The sequence below is a fragment of the Heterodontus francisci genome, chromosome 2 (assembly GCF_036365525.1).
Source record: "Heterodontus francisci isolate sHetFra1 chromosome 2, sHetFra1.hap1, whole genome shotgun sequence".
NCBI classification, from domain to species: domain Eukaryota; kingdom Metazoa; phylum Chordata; class Chondrichthyes; order Heterodontiformes; family Heterodontidae; genus Heterodontus; species Heterodontus francisci.
This window is the reverse complement of record NC_090372.1, coordinates 134824428-134840319: the sequence shown is the minus strand read 5'-3', so window position 1 is coordinate 134840319 and position 15892 is coordinate 134824428. Positions and strand designations below refer to the sequence as shown.

At 44.6% G+C, this 15892-nt stretch overlaps 1 protein-coding gene across 7 annotated transcripts in view; it reads right to left on the bottom strand.

The window, feature by feature from the left end:
• LOC137347116 (tensin-3-like) overlaps positions 1-15892 on the bottom strand; it is a 547175-nt gene that overhangs the window by 15090 nt on the left and 516193 nt on the right. For all 7 annotated transcript variants that reach the window (XM_068011228.1, XM_068011236.1, XM_068011247.1 and 4 more), the window contains 2 exons: positions 3469-3561; positions 1150-1281 (listed from right to left, as the gene is read on the bottom strand). In XM_068011228.1, the coding sequence (XP_067867329.1) occupies positions 1150-1281; positions 3469-3561 (225 nt within the window). The remainder of the gene's footprint in view (positions 1-1149; positions 1282-3468; positions 3562-15892) is intronic.

The window sequence follows — 15892 nt, the reverse complement described above, 5'->3', positions numbered from 1 at the left end:
TTGTATCTCCCTGTTTGAACTTCCCTTCCCACCTCCCTCCAGCACTAAAACTGCCCTTACTAAAGCCTTGAATAATGCCCACTATAACTAGCGCCTTATTCATCCTTATTCTCTTGCAAATATCTGTTTCACAACATCCTCTTTCAATGTCTCCCCTCCATCATCCATCTCTATGGGATGGTCTTTGCATTGTTCCATTCCTATCCCATATCCAGCAATGGCTGCTTTTCCCTCCTGTACATCATCACTTCTGGAGTCCCCGAAGGGTTTGTCCCTTTTTCTACTCTTACCTTGTTCTACATAATGCATGGATGACATCTTTCACAGGCATTGGCTTAGCTTCCAGACTTATGCGAATGCCTAATTCTTTCCTGAAACCATTCCCATTGACCTCTTGAATGCTTCTAATCTGCCAGCATGCTTCTTTGACATCAAGTCATGGATAAGCCACTACTAAGCCATACTCCTCAGAAGACGAAAGCCATTTTATTTGGCCCAGCTGCAGACACAACCTCCTTGATGCCGATTGAAATTCCCTCCTCCTCACCATTCTCTCCGGCTGAACCAATCTCTGCAACCTTCTCCACTTCTGCCCATCACATGCCCTCCACCGACATCCTCCTCATTGCCTCCCAGCCTCTTCTCTTTTTCAACAGCAATCTGTCAAAAACACTGCTGCTTGTGTTTTATCCTGTGCTAAATCTCATTTCTCTGCTATATCCATTCAGCAGATTCAACACAACATATTAAATTTCAAAGTCACATTCTTGTTCTTAAATCCATTCATGGCGTTGCCACACCCGACTTCTATCAGCTCCTTAAGTCCACAGCCTCTCTCAAGTGCTCCACCCTATGATTCTAGCCTTTATTCATTATCATGTCCTCTTCACCCCACTATTAGTGTTAAAGTCTGCAATCACACCAGCCTTGTTCTCTGGAACTTTCTCCCATGCCTTGCCATCTCTCTTTCCAACTTTCTGTCCCATTGCCTAATCTCTCTCTTTGTGTCTTGGTACTGATTTTCTAATATCATCTGTGCAGCACCATCTGCATTTTCCTACATTAAAAGAGCTTTATCAATTCCAAGTTGTTGATGGAAGTACAAAGAAAACACAGTCTGTTTTGAATCCATTTTGTAGAATGCAATACCTTTCTTGCTTTGCTGAAGCACAGAAGCTGGAGGTGTAGCGACCTTCATTGCCAATCCATAGGCACCCCGGAAAGAGTGGCTGTCCCGAACAATGAATGACCCTGGCTCTTTGTCCTTTAGTAATGCAATGGCTGCAGGTGGAATAGGTTCTCATTAGTAATGAAACTCAGAGAAATATTACAGAATGTGGATTGTGTCCCAAGATTGTACTGAAGAATTCTGGTAAGAATATTTTCTATCACACATATAAGCCCTTACATTAAAATAAAAGCAAAATACTGTGGATGCTGGAAATCTGAAATAAAAACAAAAAATGCTGGAAATACTCAGCAGGTCTGGCAGCATCTGTGGAGAGAGAAGCAGAGTTAATGTTTCAGGTCAGTGACCCTTCTTCAGAACTGGCAAATATTAGAAATGTGAAAGGTTAATGTATTTAAGTCCTTACATTGTTTTGCATCTCATTCCACATGTACGTTAATACCTAACTTTTCACCTCAAGAATTTCCAATTGCCTACATGGAGAGATGTGGAGTAACTATTATTTTTAAGTACAACATATTAATGGTTGATCCTGGCATAAATGCTGAGAGCCATCAATCAGTGACTTCTGATGGTGATACTGATCAACTTTGAGGGGTCTGTGTGTTGCCATCGCATTATAACACTAATAGCAAAATGACTGCACTACTAGGGATACAATTCAGGTGCCCATCATGGCAGAGCTCTAGGGGTGGGCTTTTTCCGCTTTTGTAAAGTGGCCAAAACGTATTTGGAGGGCCAAGCATGAACATCCAGGTGGACCTCACATCTGTCACACTGCTGGCCAATATGTCTCCTTCCACTGACTGTCAATGATCTGCCTGATGTATCCTAGGCCAAATACATGTTAGCTCCCTGCCTCCAACTCTGAATACTCCAGCCTCACTCATCTCCCAGGCCAGGAGCCAAAGTATCAGGAGTTACGGCAGGAGTACATTGGAATGGCCAGAGTGTTTCAGTCCCAAAATGTCTAGGCCATAATTTTCCTGAAGCTGAACTAAAAAATGTTTTTAACAGACTATAAAATATCTACTTTTAGAAAAAGGATCTGTAAGGTGGATAGAGTTCTAAATAAAAGTGATGATTACACAGCCCAAGTAAAGCAATTCAAGTTTTTGAATCTCAGGGATTTTTCTACTAAAATCTTGATTAACTACTTATTTTGTTCTGCAAACATCTGCATTGTTCATTGTGTCTTTGCAAATGTCATTGCAACATGAGTCATTTTCTGTTGGCAATAGAATATTTTTAAAAATTTGCATAAAAGAAACTGTGACTACAGAATTTCCAAATAAAAACACATACCAGCAGATTTCCTGCTGCCTACCAGAAGAGAAATGATTTACTGTTTTATAACAACTGAGCATTATGCCACTGTAGCACAGCAACAATACAAAATGCACTGTGCATTATTCTGCTGCTAAGCCAGAAATGTATTTAATTTTGTCTGTGTTCTTAAGGTCATATACTTTATAAGTAGACAAATCCAGAGGTCAATTTAAGGTTACGAGCTGTTGGTGAGGTAGGTTTTCAGACTGATAAATTCTAAGATTGTGGTCAGAAGAAAGCCACATGAAATTACTATTTTTCTCTGTCTTTAATACCTTTGACACATTGGACCATGACATCATAGATGTGACAGATGCACAAAATGTGCAAGATTTCTACATACAGAGTTAGAGAAAAAGAGGAATGTACTGAACATATTGCAGATGTAAGTTGCTGGCGATCAATTAAAATTATTTCTCTGGCAGAAAATGGTATCAGTGACTGACACAGCAGGCTCATCATGGTGTCCAGTATTCTAACAGAAGGAGCACTGAACATATATCCCCAGGTAAACAAATGAGCTGGGATCCTTTGCAAATCTTTGTCATTGCGGCCATGTTACAATATAAGGAAACAACTTGTATTAACTACTTCCAATTTATCATTGCCAATGATTGGGAGAGGGTAAAGAAATGAGCAAATTTTTCACCTCCATTCACCCTTCCAATATTCCAACAAGGGTTAGGACCCTTTTGTTTTATAAATTTGGAGTTGCACACCCACACCATATCATGCAAGTTTCCTAGTATGGTTTGCATCAATTCAAACAGTGGAATTAATTTTGTTCTATGGACAACTGCAGTTAGGTCACTTGAGATGTTGCTTCCTCCAGTCTCTCCATGGTCTCATTTTTACTGGAATGCTTCATCTAGGGCAGTTCATAATAACATAAAAGATCGTTCATAAAAGATCTTCAGAATTGATTGAAACAGAATGTGTCTGTGCCTTACCTTGTTCACGTGATATCTCTGGTTTATACCAAAATTTGGATGTATCTTGTACAAATTTAACAGTGACGTGTTTGTCGGAAGAGAAAGTTATATCTGAAATTAGAGTGAAAAAATTCAAGTGCATGGAAAATGTACTACTTTCTAATTTCAGCTTCAACAGCAAACTTACAAAAATGATTACACAATGCGATAGTCAAAACTTAATCAAATTTTTTTTTCTTTGGCCTCCTTGTCTCGACAGACAATGGTTACATGCAACGTAATTCACAATATCATGAAAGGTGAAATAATGAAAGGTCATCAACCTGAAACGTTAACTCTGTTTCTCTCTCCAGATAGTGCCAGACCTGCTGGGTATTTCAAATTCTATGATTCCAAATGCTCAGCAGGTCTGGCAGCACCTGTGGAGACAGAAACAGAATTAACATTTCAGGTCAATTTTTGATCATTTCACCGTTCATAATCTTGTGATTTATAACAGAAAATGCTGGAAGTGATCACAAAATCATTCTTTATCAGCATTAAAACAATTATAAACACTTAAAATTCTGTTCATAGTTTGTTAGCCTTATTGAACTTCAACAAATAATCACTACTGTGGCAACAACACACATATATCCTTACCCTGGAGTTCATAACTATCATAAGATCGTCTAATGAGTAGCAGGAAACATTGGTTGATATTGTGAACAGATGCTTAAATATTACTGTAAAACATTAGAACTCTTGTTTGCTCCTTGAATAGCTAAGCCTTACAGACAAGGACAGCCCACCTTCAACTGCTGTTTTATGTTGCATTAGCTGATCTCAGCAGGACAACAATAGGGCCGTGAGAAGTTGCCTCATCCCCATTAGATTAAGGAAGGAAAAAGTAACCATGGTTGTCTCTCCATCTGCTCAAAGTGTGTTTGAATTTCTGGCCAGGAAAGGACTGAACTGAAGAGTCTCTTGTTATGCCAATGTGCTTTGTTGAATGATATATATTTTTTTTTAATCCACAGACTGGAGGTCTGAACTTATACATTTAAAAGAAAAGACCAGCTAAAAGGATGACTCTGTTGGCAGCTTAAAATGGCAGTCTAATTTGCAACACTGTATTCTACACTGCAAGGTCTGTGAGGAGGGAGACAAGATCTCCGCTCATGCCTCAGCAAGAAAAAAGATCTATTAAGTTTAAAGGAACTACCTGTTCTTTTTAGCAAGAGAGAAATACTGCTAACTGCTATGTTTGAATGACTGAGTGACTGTCATACGATAAGCCCCTCCCCATCTGTGGTGTTAAGCTTGTGTCTTTCTGCAGCAGAGAGAGGAGAAGCAACTGGATTCTGACAAGTGCAGACCCAAGTGTGGGTATCTCTCTCCATTCCAGCTGAAAGCTTTCAAATCCTGCCTGTTGAATTACGACCTTTGCATACTCTGGCTACAAACAGAAACCCCATTGGAGGAAATCATCCGCATCCCTATCTCCAAGAGACCCACCGAACCTGTCATTTACTTCTTTGTTTCTATGGGAACAGGTTACCGAGTTGGACGATCAACCATGATCATAATGAATGGTGGAGCAGTCTCAAAGGGCCAAATGGCCTACTGCTGCTCCTGTTTTCTATGTTTCTATGGGAACAGGTTGCTGAGTTGGATGATCGGCCATGATCATAATGAATGGCGGAGCAGGCTCGAAGGGCCGAATGGCCTACTCCTGCTCCTATTTTCTATGTTTCTGTTTTTAAACTAAAAGCCTCAGGATCACTGAATTCAGCTTGAAGCCAGTTGAATCACCAAACGCCACAGACTGTATACCTTTTTTATGGACTCAAACTCAACCAATTTACCTTTCCTCACTCCGTAACCTATTTGTGTGTGTGTAAACCTCCAGAGTGTGAGTGAAAGTTGGTGCGTTGTTTTTTTTAGTTTGGTTTAGGTACAATAAAGTTGACCTCTTTGTTAACTCAAGAAAACCTGTCTGATTACTTACTTGCTATGATCATAACAAGAACCAATCAACCATCTACTGAATTGGCCAGTACATCCATTTGAAGAAAGAATTAAACCTGTTGTGGTCAAACAAGGAGATGGAAAAGAGGGAAGCCCTTTAACCCCTCCTCACTTGATCGCAACATAAATTTGGGGGCTCATGTCTGGGATCAAATCCAAAGTCAAATGGGAAATTGGTAGCGGGAAACCAAACGTCAGTACAGGTTTTCTTGTGGTTTTCATTGCCAGAGTACTAAAATGTCCACTTTCGAGGCCAGAACCTTCCTAGAAGAGTTGAGGAATGTATCTGGGCAGTTGGAGATTACTATCCGTCCAAAAGCTAGGAAGCCTGAAATCCTAAAAATTGTGGCCAACCATTATAAAACTGACACTGAAGAACCGGAGACAGGCATCGAATCTAGAACAGACAAAGTAAGCTTAGCTAAGGTACAACTAGAACAGAGGAGACTAGAATTAGAATTTCTGGAAAGAGAGAATGGAAGAGTTTTCCATGGAAAGGGAGAAAGAAAGAGCTTTCCAGAAGAAGAAGGAGGAAAGAGTGTTATTGCAGCTCGAACTAACAAGTGAAGACCCAATACAACCAGTGAAGGCACTGCTGGTGAGGGGGTCATCCCTAGCTCCGGACCAGGTGCTGAGCTCAGGATGTTCTCCCAGTTGATACCAAAGTTCAATGAGGAGGATGTGGAAGCATTTTTCATCTCTTTTGAAAAGCTTGCAAAACAGCTGAAGCAGCCAGCTGAGAGCTGAATACTGTCATCACAAAGCAAACTAACAGGAAAAACACATGAGTTTTATTCACTGTTATCTGATGAGAGTTCATCAGATTTTGAGACGACTAAAAATGTTATGCTGGGCGCATATGAGCTGGTACCGGAGGTGTACTGCTAAAAATTCCGAACCCTCTGAAAGCAGCCTGAACAAAATTACCTCGAGTTTGAAAGAGTTAAGCAGCTTGCTTTCAACCAGTGGATATGGGCACTTAAGATAGAGTCCACCAATGTAAACCTAGGAGGGGTGATCCTCCTCGAGGAATTCAAAAACTTATTCCCGTTTCCATAAGAAACCACATGGAAGAACAAAAGGTTCCAAGAGCCAGGCAGACAGCAATCCTGGTGTTGATTATACACTTAATCAAAAGCCCTTTCCCCAAGGGAAACCCTTCCCTAGTTATCTCCAAAAACCTGAAAAGGATAGAAGGTGGGAGGGTGATAGGAGGATGAACAGCCATGAGTGAAAAGGGAGAGCTGGAAACACAGTGGGCCCTCCTGAGGCCAAAAAGGAAGGTGCCAAGAACAGGAGTGATGCCCGAAAGCCTGTATGTTTCCATTGTAACAAGGCAGGTCAACCTTTGAGCTGACTGCTGGAAGTTATGGGGAAAACACATAGGTGTAGTCTGGGTACACCAGACCAGTGCAGGCTGTAGCTTTAACTGCAGCAGTAAAACCCAATAAACCTACCTCTGAGAGTGTGGGAAAACTTAACAAAATCCCTGAGAGTTACCAGGATTTTGTGTCCAGAGGAAAAGTGACTCCATACCCCTCGAGTGAGGCAGTAAGCCCATAGTCATACTTAGGGATACAGGGGCCACCCAATCCCTTCTGCTCGGAAAAGGCATGACCTTTCCCCCAGAGAGTGCATTGAATGCTGGAGTAAATGGTAAATGGTATCGGAGGAAAGTATATGCCCATACCATTATGCTGGGTGCACCTGGAGCATGACCTTGTTTCAGGACTGGTAACTGTGGGGATTGTCCCTAGTTTACCTGTGTACAGGGTCAACCTGTTCCTGGGTAATGACCTGGTGGGGGCGAAAGTGGTAGCTTCCCCAGTGGTTTTAGAAAGACTGAACGAGGTCAGGGAGACAGAGCAGTTACAGGAAAAGGTCCCTGGCATTTTTCCTGACTGTGTGGTGACTCGGTCCATGGCCAAACGAGCTCCATCAAAGGAGGCTGAACTGATGCTGCAGACAGATGACTCTACTGTCTGGTTGTCTGAAACCTCATTTGGGAAGTTAGAGGACCCAAAGGATGGGTTAAACAGGTCTTCCTAGGTCGAGGTTCAGCAAGTCGACCCAGGTTTAAAACAGCACAGACTGTCCAAATTGAAGCTGAAACAGAGGGAGTTCCAGAGTGCTACTATTTAAAGGATGGGGTGCTAATGAGCATGTGGAGACCTCCTCACAGACCTGCAGTTGAAAAATGGACAGTGGTTCAACAGGTGGTGGTGCTGCCGAGGTACCGTAGGGAAATATTGGGAATAGTGCAAGAGATTCCAATGGCTGGACATTTCGGTATCAGAAAAACCAAGCTCACATCAGACAGCATTTTCACTGGTCACAACTCCACAAGGATGTGGTGGAGTTCTGTAAGACTTGCCACATGTGCCAGGTTGTGGTGAAGCCTCAACCTGCAATAAAACCTGCACCCTTAATTCCCATACTGGCTTTTGGGGAACCATTCAGCAGAGTGCTGGTAGATTGTGTGGGGCCCCTGCCAAAACCAAAAGGGGGCTACCAGTATCTTCTCACCATTATGGATGTGGCTACTCAATTTCCAGAAGCTATACCTCTAAGAACTATCTCTGCCAAGGTAGTGGTGGAGGGGCTAATCCAATTCTTCACCGATATGGGCTGCCTGCTGAGATCCAGTCGGATCAGGGCACAACTTTTATGTCCAGTATTTTTCAAAAGGTCATGGGTAATCTGGGCATAACCCAGTTAAAGTCCTCAGCCTACCACCCACAGTCACAAGGGGCTTTGGAGCAGTACCATCAGACCCACAAGACAATGGGTTGGATTTTAGAAGCTGCGGCGAGCTTCAAAAATGGCAGTCCACCGGCGCGGACCGCTAGACATGGAGCGCCACAATATTTAGTGCAGCTGGCTCATTTAAATAGCCAGGGTGGACTGCTCCACCCCAGCACCCAATGATGTGGAGAGGGCAGCTGGTCTGGCTCCGGCAGCGACATCAGGTACCATCGTGCAGGCACCAATGTCATTTTTAAAGGGCTTCGAGCCCTACATTATAGTTTAAAGTTTAAAAAAAAGAGATATTGCATTAAAATTTATTTTTAAAAATTAATGTTTCTAGCCCCTCTCCCAACCCCCAACTCATTTCTTGCCCTCTCTCCCCTCCAAAATACTTACCTTGTGTACCTGACCTTCCTCCCCAAAGTTCACAAACCTTTAACTTCACCCTTTCCCACCATCCCTTACATCAATCAGACTAGTTTGACCCCGCTACCTCGATCCCACCCCGCACTGAGATACTCATCTGCTCCCCCCTCCCCACCAATGTCCCGCAAATGATCTCTGAACGGGTATCTGAATGCGTGGGAGTGACGGCCATCGGCGCCAATATCGCCCCAGAACGGACGGTGGGAGTAGGTAAGTCATTAATTCATTTATTCCAATAAATTTGCCTATGTAAATTTTGGTCCCATTGCCGAGCAGCGGGGAGGGCCGCCACAAGGCCTCACCATCGCCGGCAATATTGGGCCGTGCCGTCCCAACATCGAGGCCTGTGGCGGGCCTCTCCTGGAGGCATTTTCCGCGACCCCCGATGTCGGGAGGGGGCAGGGCTGTAAAATCCAGCCCAATGATCAGGGCATACTGCTATGAGTACCCCCATGACTGGGACAAAGGGCTGGGATTTCTTCTGTTTGTTACCAGGGACTCACCTAATGTGTCCACTGGCTTTAGTCCCTTTGAATTAGTTTATGAACACAAGGTGAGAGGTCCTCTAAAGCTAATCAAGGAGAGGTTTTTAGGACACAAGGACGGATCTTCCCTGTTAGACTACATCTCCATGTTCTGAGAATGGCTCACGAGAGCCTGTGTAGTGGCTCAGGAACACCTAAAAGACCTACCAGACAGCTATGAAAAGGCAGGCGGATAAACATGTCAAGCCCAGAACGTTTCAGCCCAGAGAACATGTGTTAGTGCTATTACCAATACAGGGGGAGCCACTGAAAGCCCGATTCAGTGGCCCGTACAGAGTAATAAAGAGAATTAGCTATGTGAATTATATAATTGACACCCCAGATAGTCAGAAAAAACAAAGGCTGTGTCACATCAATATGTTAAAACTGTATCACAGCCGGGAAGAGGACATACAAGCACGAGTCTGTCAGGCAGTCAGGAAAGAGGAGGGTGAAAGGGACAGTGAGAACAAATTAGAGGGAGGCCAGGAAGTATCTCAAATCGAACCCCCTACCGTTAGCTAACACTGAAATGTTAGGGAAATTAGACACCATATTCTCCTATTTAAATGCAGACCTAACAGGGCTGCTCACAGCATTTAAAGGGATCTGCAGGGACAAACCAGGGTGCACAACCCTTACCCTACACCGTATGGATGTAGGAGAGATCCCTCCCATAAAAAAAATCCCTATTGCCTAGGTCTCAAGACACTGACCCAGTTCAGGAGGAAATTCAGAATGAAGACCGAGAAATTAAAGATATAAATTCTGAAGGGAGGCACAGAAAAGCTCATAAGCCAAAGGAAAATCGGAACACCAAAACGGTTTTTGTTGCAGATTTGGAGGGTGGTGGTGGTGACTGCAAGTCAAGTATCCTAACAGCAAGAATGAACACTATGATATTGTACAGTTGCTCTTGCCACTGATGTTGGGGTCGAAATTTGTCTTGGGTGTTAGTGCAAAGCACCCATTATATGCCTGGCCCAATATTCGGGAGCTGAATATTGAGTGGGGCCTATAGAAGGTGGCCAAAGCAATGCCACTGGTTTTTTGCTAATGGCAAAGGTGAATTTCTACTCCAGTATCTCTGCTTTAGGAAACTACTGCCACATGGCATAAAGATTTCTCAGCAGAGGTTAGCATATATATATAAAACTTAAAAACATATGATGGCAAATGCTGTAAAAATAGTTATTTTTGTGCTAACTTTTTATGGGACTGCTCACTTTGCAAATACAGGCTGGATGAGTTGGAACAACAGGAAGAGATGCAGGATGAAATAGATAGGTGGTCTCAAGCTGCAAGGTAAAAAATCCAGCACTGGGTTAAAGGGCACACTGACTATGAAGCACTTCAAGGCAGGCTTAAAACATTGCCTGATAAAGTGTCTTATGAAGCACTGGTGCCATTTGGCACACTTGCCAGGCAGTCAGGAAAGAGGAGGGCCAGGCAAGCTAATCCACACAAACGAAGTCACTGTTTTATGAAGTGACAGTTAGTTTGCAAAGTGCTCTGCAAAGCAAGCTCTTGACCTGGTGGAGCACAGGAAAAACCATGTTCATAAAGCACTGGATGATCTTCACAAAGTTATGAAGAACTTTTAATCCAGGGTTGAGCTCACTGATATAGAAAAACTGAAAAAGGAAGGCATTATAGAAAACATTCAGTATATGCTGGAGCACAAGCTGATTGAGCCCAGTTAGTGCAGTTGGAGTTCCCCAGTTGTGCTAGTGCCTCAATCCTGGATGAAAAGAACTAGAGTATGGCTACGACAGTGAGACTGATCAGTGAGTGTGTACAGTTTCTTTTCAATGTGTGATCTCATAGTGAAATGTTCCTGTTGTCACTTATCATTTGGCATGGTGGGGAGGTGTTACGTCAATGTGCTTTGGACCGGAGATCTACATTTTTATTTTTCTAAAGACATTTTTAAAAGACCAGCTAAAAGGATGACTTTCCTGGCAGCTTAAGATGGCTACCAAATTTGTAACATTGCAAGGCCTGTGAGAAGAGAGACAAAATGTCTGCTCATGCCCCAGCTAGAACCAAGACCCAGGAAGTTCAAAGGAACTACCTTTTTAGCAAGAGAGAAATACTGCTATGTTTGAATGACTGTCATGTGGCAAGCCCCTCCCCACCTATGGTTTTAAGCTTGTGTCTTTCTGGAGCAGAGAGGGGAGAAGCAAGTGGACTCTGACACGTGCAGACCCAAGTGGGGTTTGGGGGGGGGGGGGGGGGGGGGAGAAAGAGGTTATCTCTCTCTCCATTCCAGCTTGAAAGCTTTCAAATCCTGCCTGTTGACTGACTATCTTTGCATACTCTGGCTGCAATCAGAAACCCCATTGTAGGAAATCATCCGCATCCCTATCTCCAAGAGACCCACTGAACCAGTCATCTACCTCTTCAAACTAAAAGCCTCAAGACCACTGTAATTCAGGTAGAAGCCAGCCGAATCACCAAACATGTATACTTTTTTATGGACTCAAACTCAACCTATCTACCTTTCCCCACTCTGTAACCTATTTGTGTGCGTGTAAACCTCCAGAGTGTGTGTGAGAGTGAAAGTTGGCGTGTTGTTTATTATTTTTATTAGTTCAGTTTAGCTACACTAAAGTTAACCTCTTTCTTTGTGAACTCAACAAAACCTGTCGAATTGGTTCTTTATTATGATCATAGCAAGGAAGTAATCAAACACCAGTACATCCACTTTAAGAAAGAGTTAAACCTGTTGTGGTCAAACAAGGAGAGGGAAAAGAGGGAAGCCCTTTGACCCCTCCTCACTTGACCATAACAATCTTAATCTAAAACACTAGGGTTCACATATAAATAACAACCATGTGGCCAAGATAACAGAGGGTGTCAGGCATCCATGGAACGATACTTCAACAAGGCATCATTCGCTCTGAGAGAGAAGGAGGTGGGAATGGAGAGAAATAAAACAAGGAGCACCAGAGAGCTTCCAGAATGATTAGAGGTCAAACTAAATGCAGTATTACCAGCACCAATATTACTGCAAAGGTGCCACTGCTGGAGGCAGAACTCAACACCAGAAACAAATCAAGATCACATTTCTGACATGACTTGATATGCTGTCCTCCAGCTTTGTGATGAAAGTTACAGTCACCGAACAGCAGTCTATTTTATACTGGAATGGTGTTTCAAAATAGTGTCAGGCAGCACAGAGCACCTTCCTGTGTTTCAAAGTATTAGTTCTTTACGTTAAATCAGATGCAGCATCATAGAACCATAGAAAAGTTACAGCACAGAAAGAGGCCATTCAGCCCATTGTGTCTGCGCCAGCTGAAGAAACTAGCTACCCAAACTAATCCCGCCTGCCAGAACCTGGTCCATAGCTCTGCAGGTTACAGTACTTCAGGTGTAGGTCCAGGTACCTTTTAAATGAGTTGAGGGTTTCTGCTTCCACCACCATTCCTGGCAGTGAATTCCAGACACCCACCATCCTCCGAGTGAAAATGGTTTCCCTCATGTCCCCTCTAATCCTTCCACCAATCACCTTAAATCTGTGCCCTCTAGTAATTGACCTCTGTTAGGAGAAACAGGTCCTTCCTGTCTACTTTATCTAGGCCCCTCATAACTTTGTACACCTCAATTAAGTCACCCCTCAGCATCCTTTGTTCGAAGAAAAACAACCTCAGCCGATCTAATCTTTCCTCATAGCAGCAATTTTCAAACCCTGGCAACATTCTTTTAATTGTCATCTGTACTCTCTCCAGAACAGTACTTCCTGCAATGTGGTGACCAGAACGGTACGCAATACTCCAGCTGTAGCCGAACCAGTGTTTTACACAGTTCCAGTATTACATCTCTGCCTTTATATTCTATACCTTGGCAATAACAGAAAGCATTCCATATGCCTTCTTCACCTCTTTATCTACCTGTCCTGCCACCGTCAGGGACCTCTGGACATGGACTCCAAGGTCTCTCACTTCCTCTACCCCTCCCTTCCCGTTTATTGTGTATTCCCTTGCTTTGTTTTTTTTAAAATTCATTCAGGGATGTGGGCGTCGCTGGCTAGGCCAGCATTTATTGCCCATCCCTAATTGCCCTTAAGAAGGTGGTGGAGAGCTGCCTTCTTGAACCGCTGCAGTCCATTTGGAGTAGGTATACCACAGTGCTGTTAGGAAGGGAGTTCCAGGATTTTGACCCAGCAACAGTGAAGGAAGGCGATATAGTTCCAAGTCAGGATGGTGTGCGATTTGGAGGGGAACTTGTAGGCGGTGGTGTTCCCATGCATTTGCTGCCCTTGTCCTTCTAGTTGGTAAAGGTCGTGGGTTTGGAAGGTGCTGTCGAAGGAGCCTTGGGGCATTGCTGCAGTGCATCTTGTAGATAGATGGTACACACTGCTGCAACTGTGCGTCGGTGGTGGAGGGAGTGAATGTTTGTAGATGGGGTGCCAATCAAGCGGGCTGCTTTGACCTGGATGGTGTCGAGCTTCTTGAGTGTTGTTGGAGCTGCACCCATCCAGGCAAGTGGACAGTATTCCATCACACTCCTGACTTGTGCCTTGTAGATGGTGGACAGGCTTTGGGGAGTCAGGAGGTGAGTTACTCGCTGCAGGATTCCTAGCCTCTGACCTGCTCTTGTAGCCACTGTAATTATATGGCTACTCCAGTTCAGTTTCTGGTCAATGGTAGCCCCAAGAATGTTGATAGTGGGGGATTCAGCGATGGTAATGCCGTTGAAGGTCAAGGGGACATGGTTAGATTCTCTCTTGTTGGAGATGGTCATTGCCTGGCACTTGTGTGGCGCAAATGTTACTTGCCACTTATCAGCCCAAGCCTGGATATTGTCCAGGTCTTGCTGCATTTCTACACGGACTGCTTCAGTATCTGAGGAGTCACGAATGGTGCTGAACATTGTGCAATCATCAGCGAACATCCCCACTTCTGACCTTATGATTGAAGGTAGGTCATTGATGAAGCAGCTGAAGATGGTTGGACCGAGGACACTCCCTGAGGAACTCCTGCAGTGATGTCCTGGAGCTCAGATGATTGACCTCCAACAACCACAACTATCTTCCTTTGCGCTAGGTATGACTCCAACCAGCGGAGGGTTTTCCCCCTGATTCCCATTGACCTCAGTTTTGCTAGGGCTCCTTGATGCCATACTCGGTCAAATACTGCCTTGATGTCAAGGGCAGTCACTCTCACCTCACCTAGAGTTCAGCTCTTTTGTCCATGTTTGAACCAAGGCTGTGATGAGGTCAGGAGCTGAGTGGCCCTGGCGGAACCCAAACTGAGCATCACTGAGCAGGTTATTGCTAAGCAAGTGCCGCTTGATGGCACTGTTGATGACACCTTCCATCACTTTACTGATGATTGAGAGTAGGCTGATGGGGCGGTAATTGGCCGGGTTGGACTTGTCCTGCTTTTTGTGCACAGGACATACCTGGGCAATTTTCCACATTGCCGGGTAGATGCCAGTGTTGTAGCTGTACTGGAACAGCTTGGCTAGGGGCGCGGCAAGTTCTGGAGCACAGGACTTCAGTACTATTGCCGGAATATTGTCAGGGCCCATAGCTTTTGCAGTATCCAGTGCCTTCAGTCGTTTCTTGATATCACAGAGTGAATCGAATTGGCCGAAGTCTGGCATCTGTGATGCTGGGGACTTCAGGAGGAGGCCGAGATGGATTATCAACTCGGCACTTCTGGCTGAAGATTGTTGCAAATGCTTCAGCCTTATCTTTCGCACTGATGTGATGGGCTCCCCCATCATTGAGGATGGGGATATGTGAAGCCACCTCCTCCAGTTAGTTGTTTAATTGTCCACCACCATTCACGCCTGGATGTGGCAGGACTGCAGAGCTTAGATCTGATCCGTTGGTTATGGGATCACTTAGCTCTGTCTATCGCATGCTGCTTGCGCAGTTTGGCACGCAGATAGTCCTGTGTTGTAGCTTCACCAGGTTGACACCTCATTTTGAGGTATGCCTGGTGCTGCTCCTGGCATGCCCTCCTGCATTCTTCATTGAACCAGGGTTGGTCTCCTGACTTGATGGTAATGGTAGAGTGGGGGATATGCCGGGCCATGAGGTTACAGATTGTGGTTGAGTACAATTCTGCTGCTGCTGATGGCCCACAGCGCCTCATGGATGCCCAGTTTTGCATTGCTAGATTTGTTCGAAATCTATCCCATTTAGCACGGTGGTAGTGCCACACAACACGATGGACGTTATCCTCAATATGAAGGCGGGACTTCATCTCCACAAGGACTGTGCGGTGGTCACTCCTACCAATACAGTCATGGACAGAAGCATCAGCGGCAGGTAGGTTGGTGAGGACGAGGTCAAGTATGTTTTTCCCTTGTGTTGGTTTCCCCACCACCTGCCGCAGACCCAGTCTAGCAGCTATGTCCTTTAGGACTCCGCCAGCTCGGTCAGTAGTGGTGCTACCGAGCCACTCAGTGATGGACATTGAAGTCCTCCACCCAGAGTACATTTTGTGCCCTTGTCACCCTCAGTGCTTCCTCCAAGTCGTGTTCAACATGGAGGAGTACTGAGTCATCTGCTGAGGGAGGGCGGTAGGTGGTAATCAGTAGCAGGTTACCTTGCCCATGTTTGACCTGATGGCATGAGACTTCATGGGGTCCGGTGTCGATGTTGAGGACTCCCAGGGCAACTCCCTCCCTACTGTATACCACTGTGCCACCACCTCTGGTGGGTCTGTCCTGCCGGTGGGACAGGACATACTCAGGGATGGTGATGTCAGTGTCTG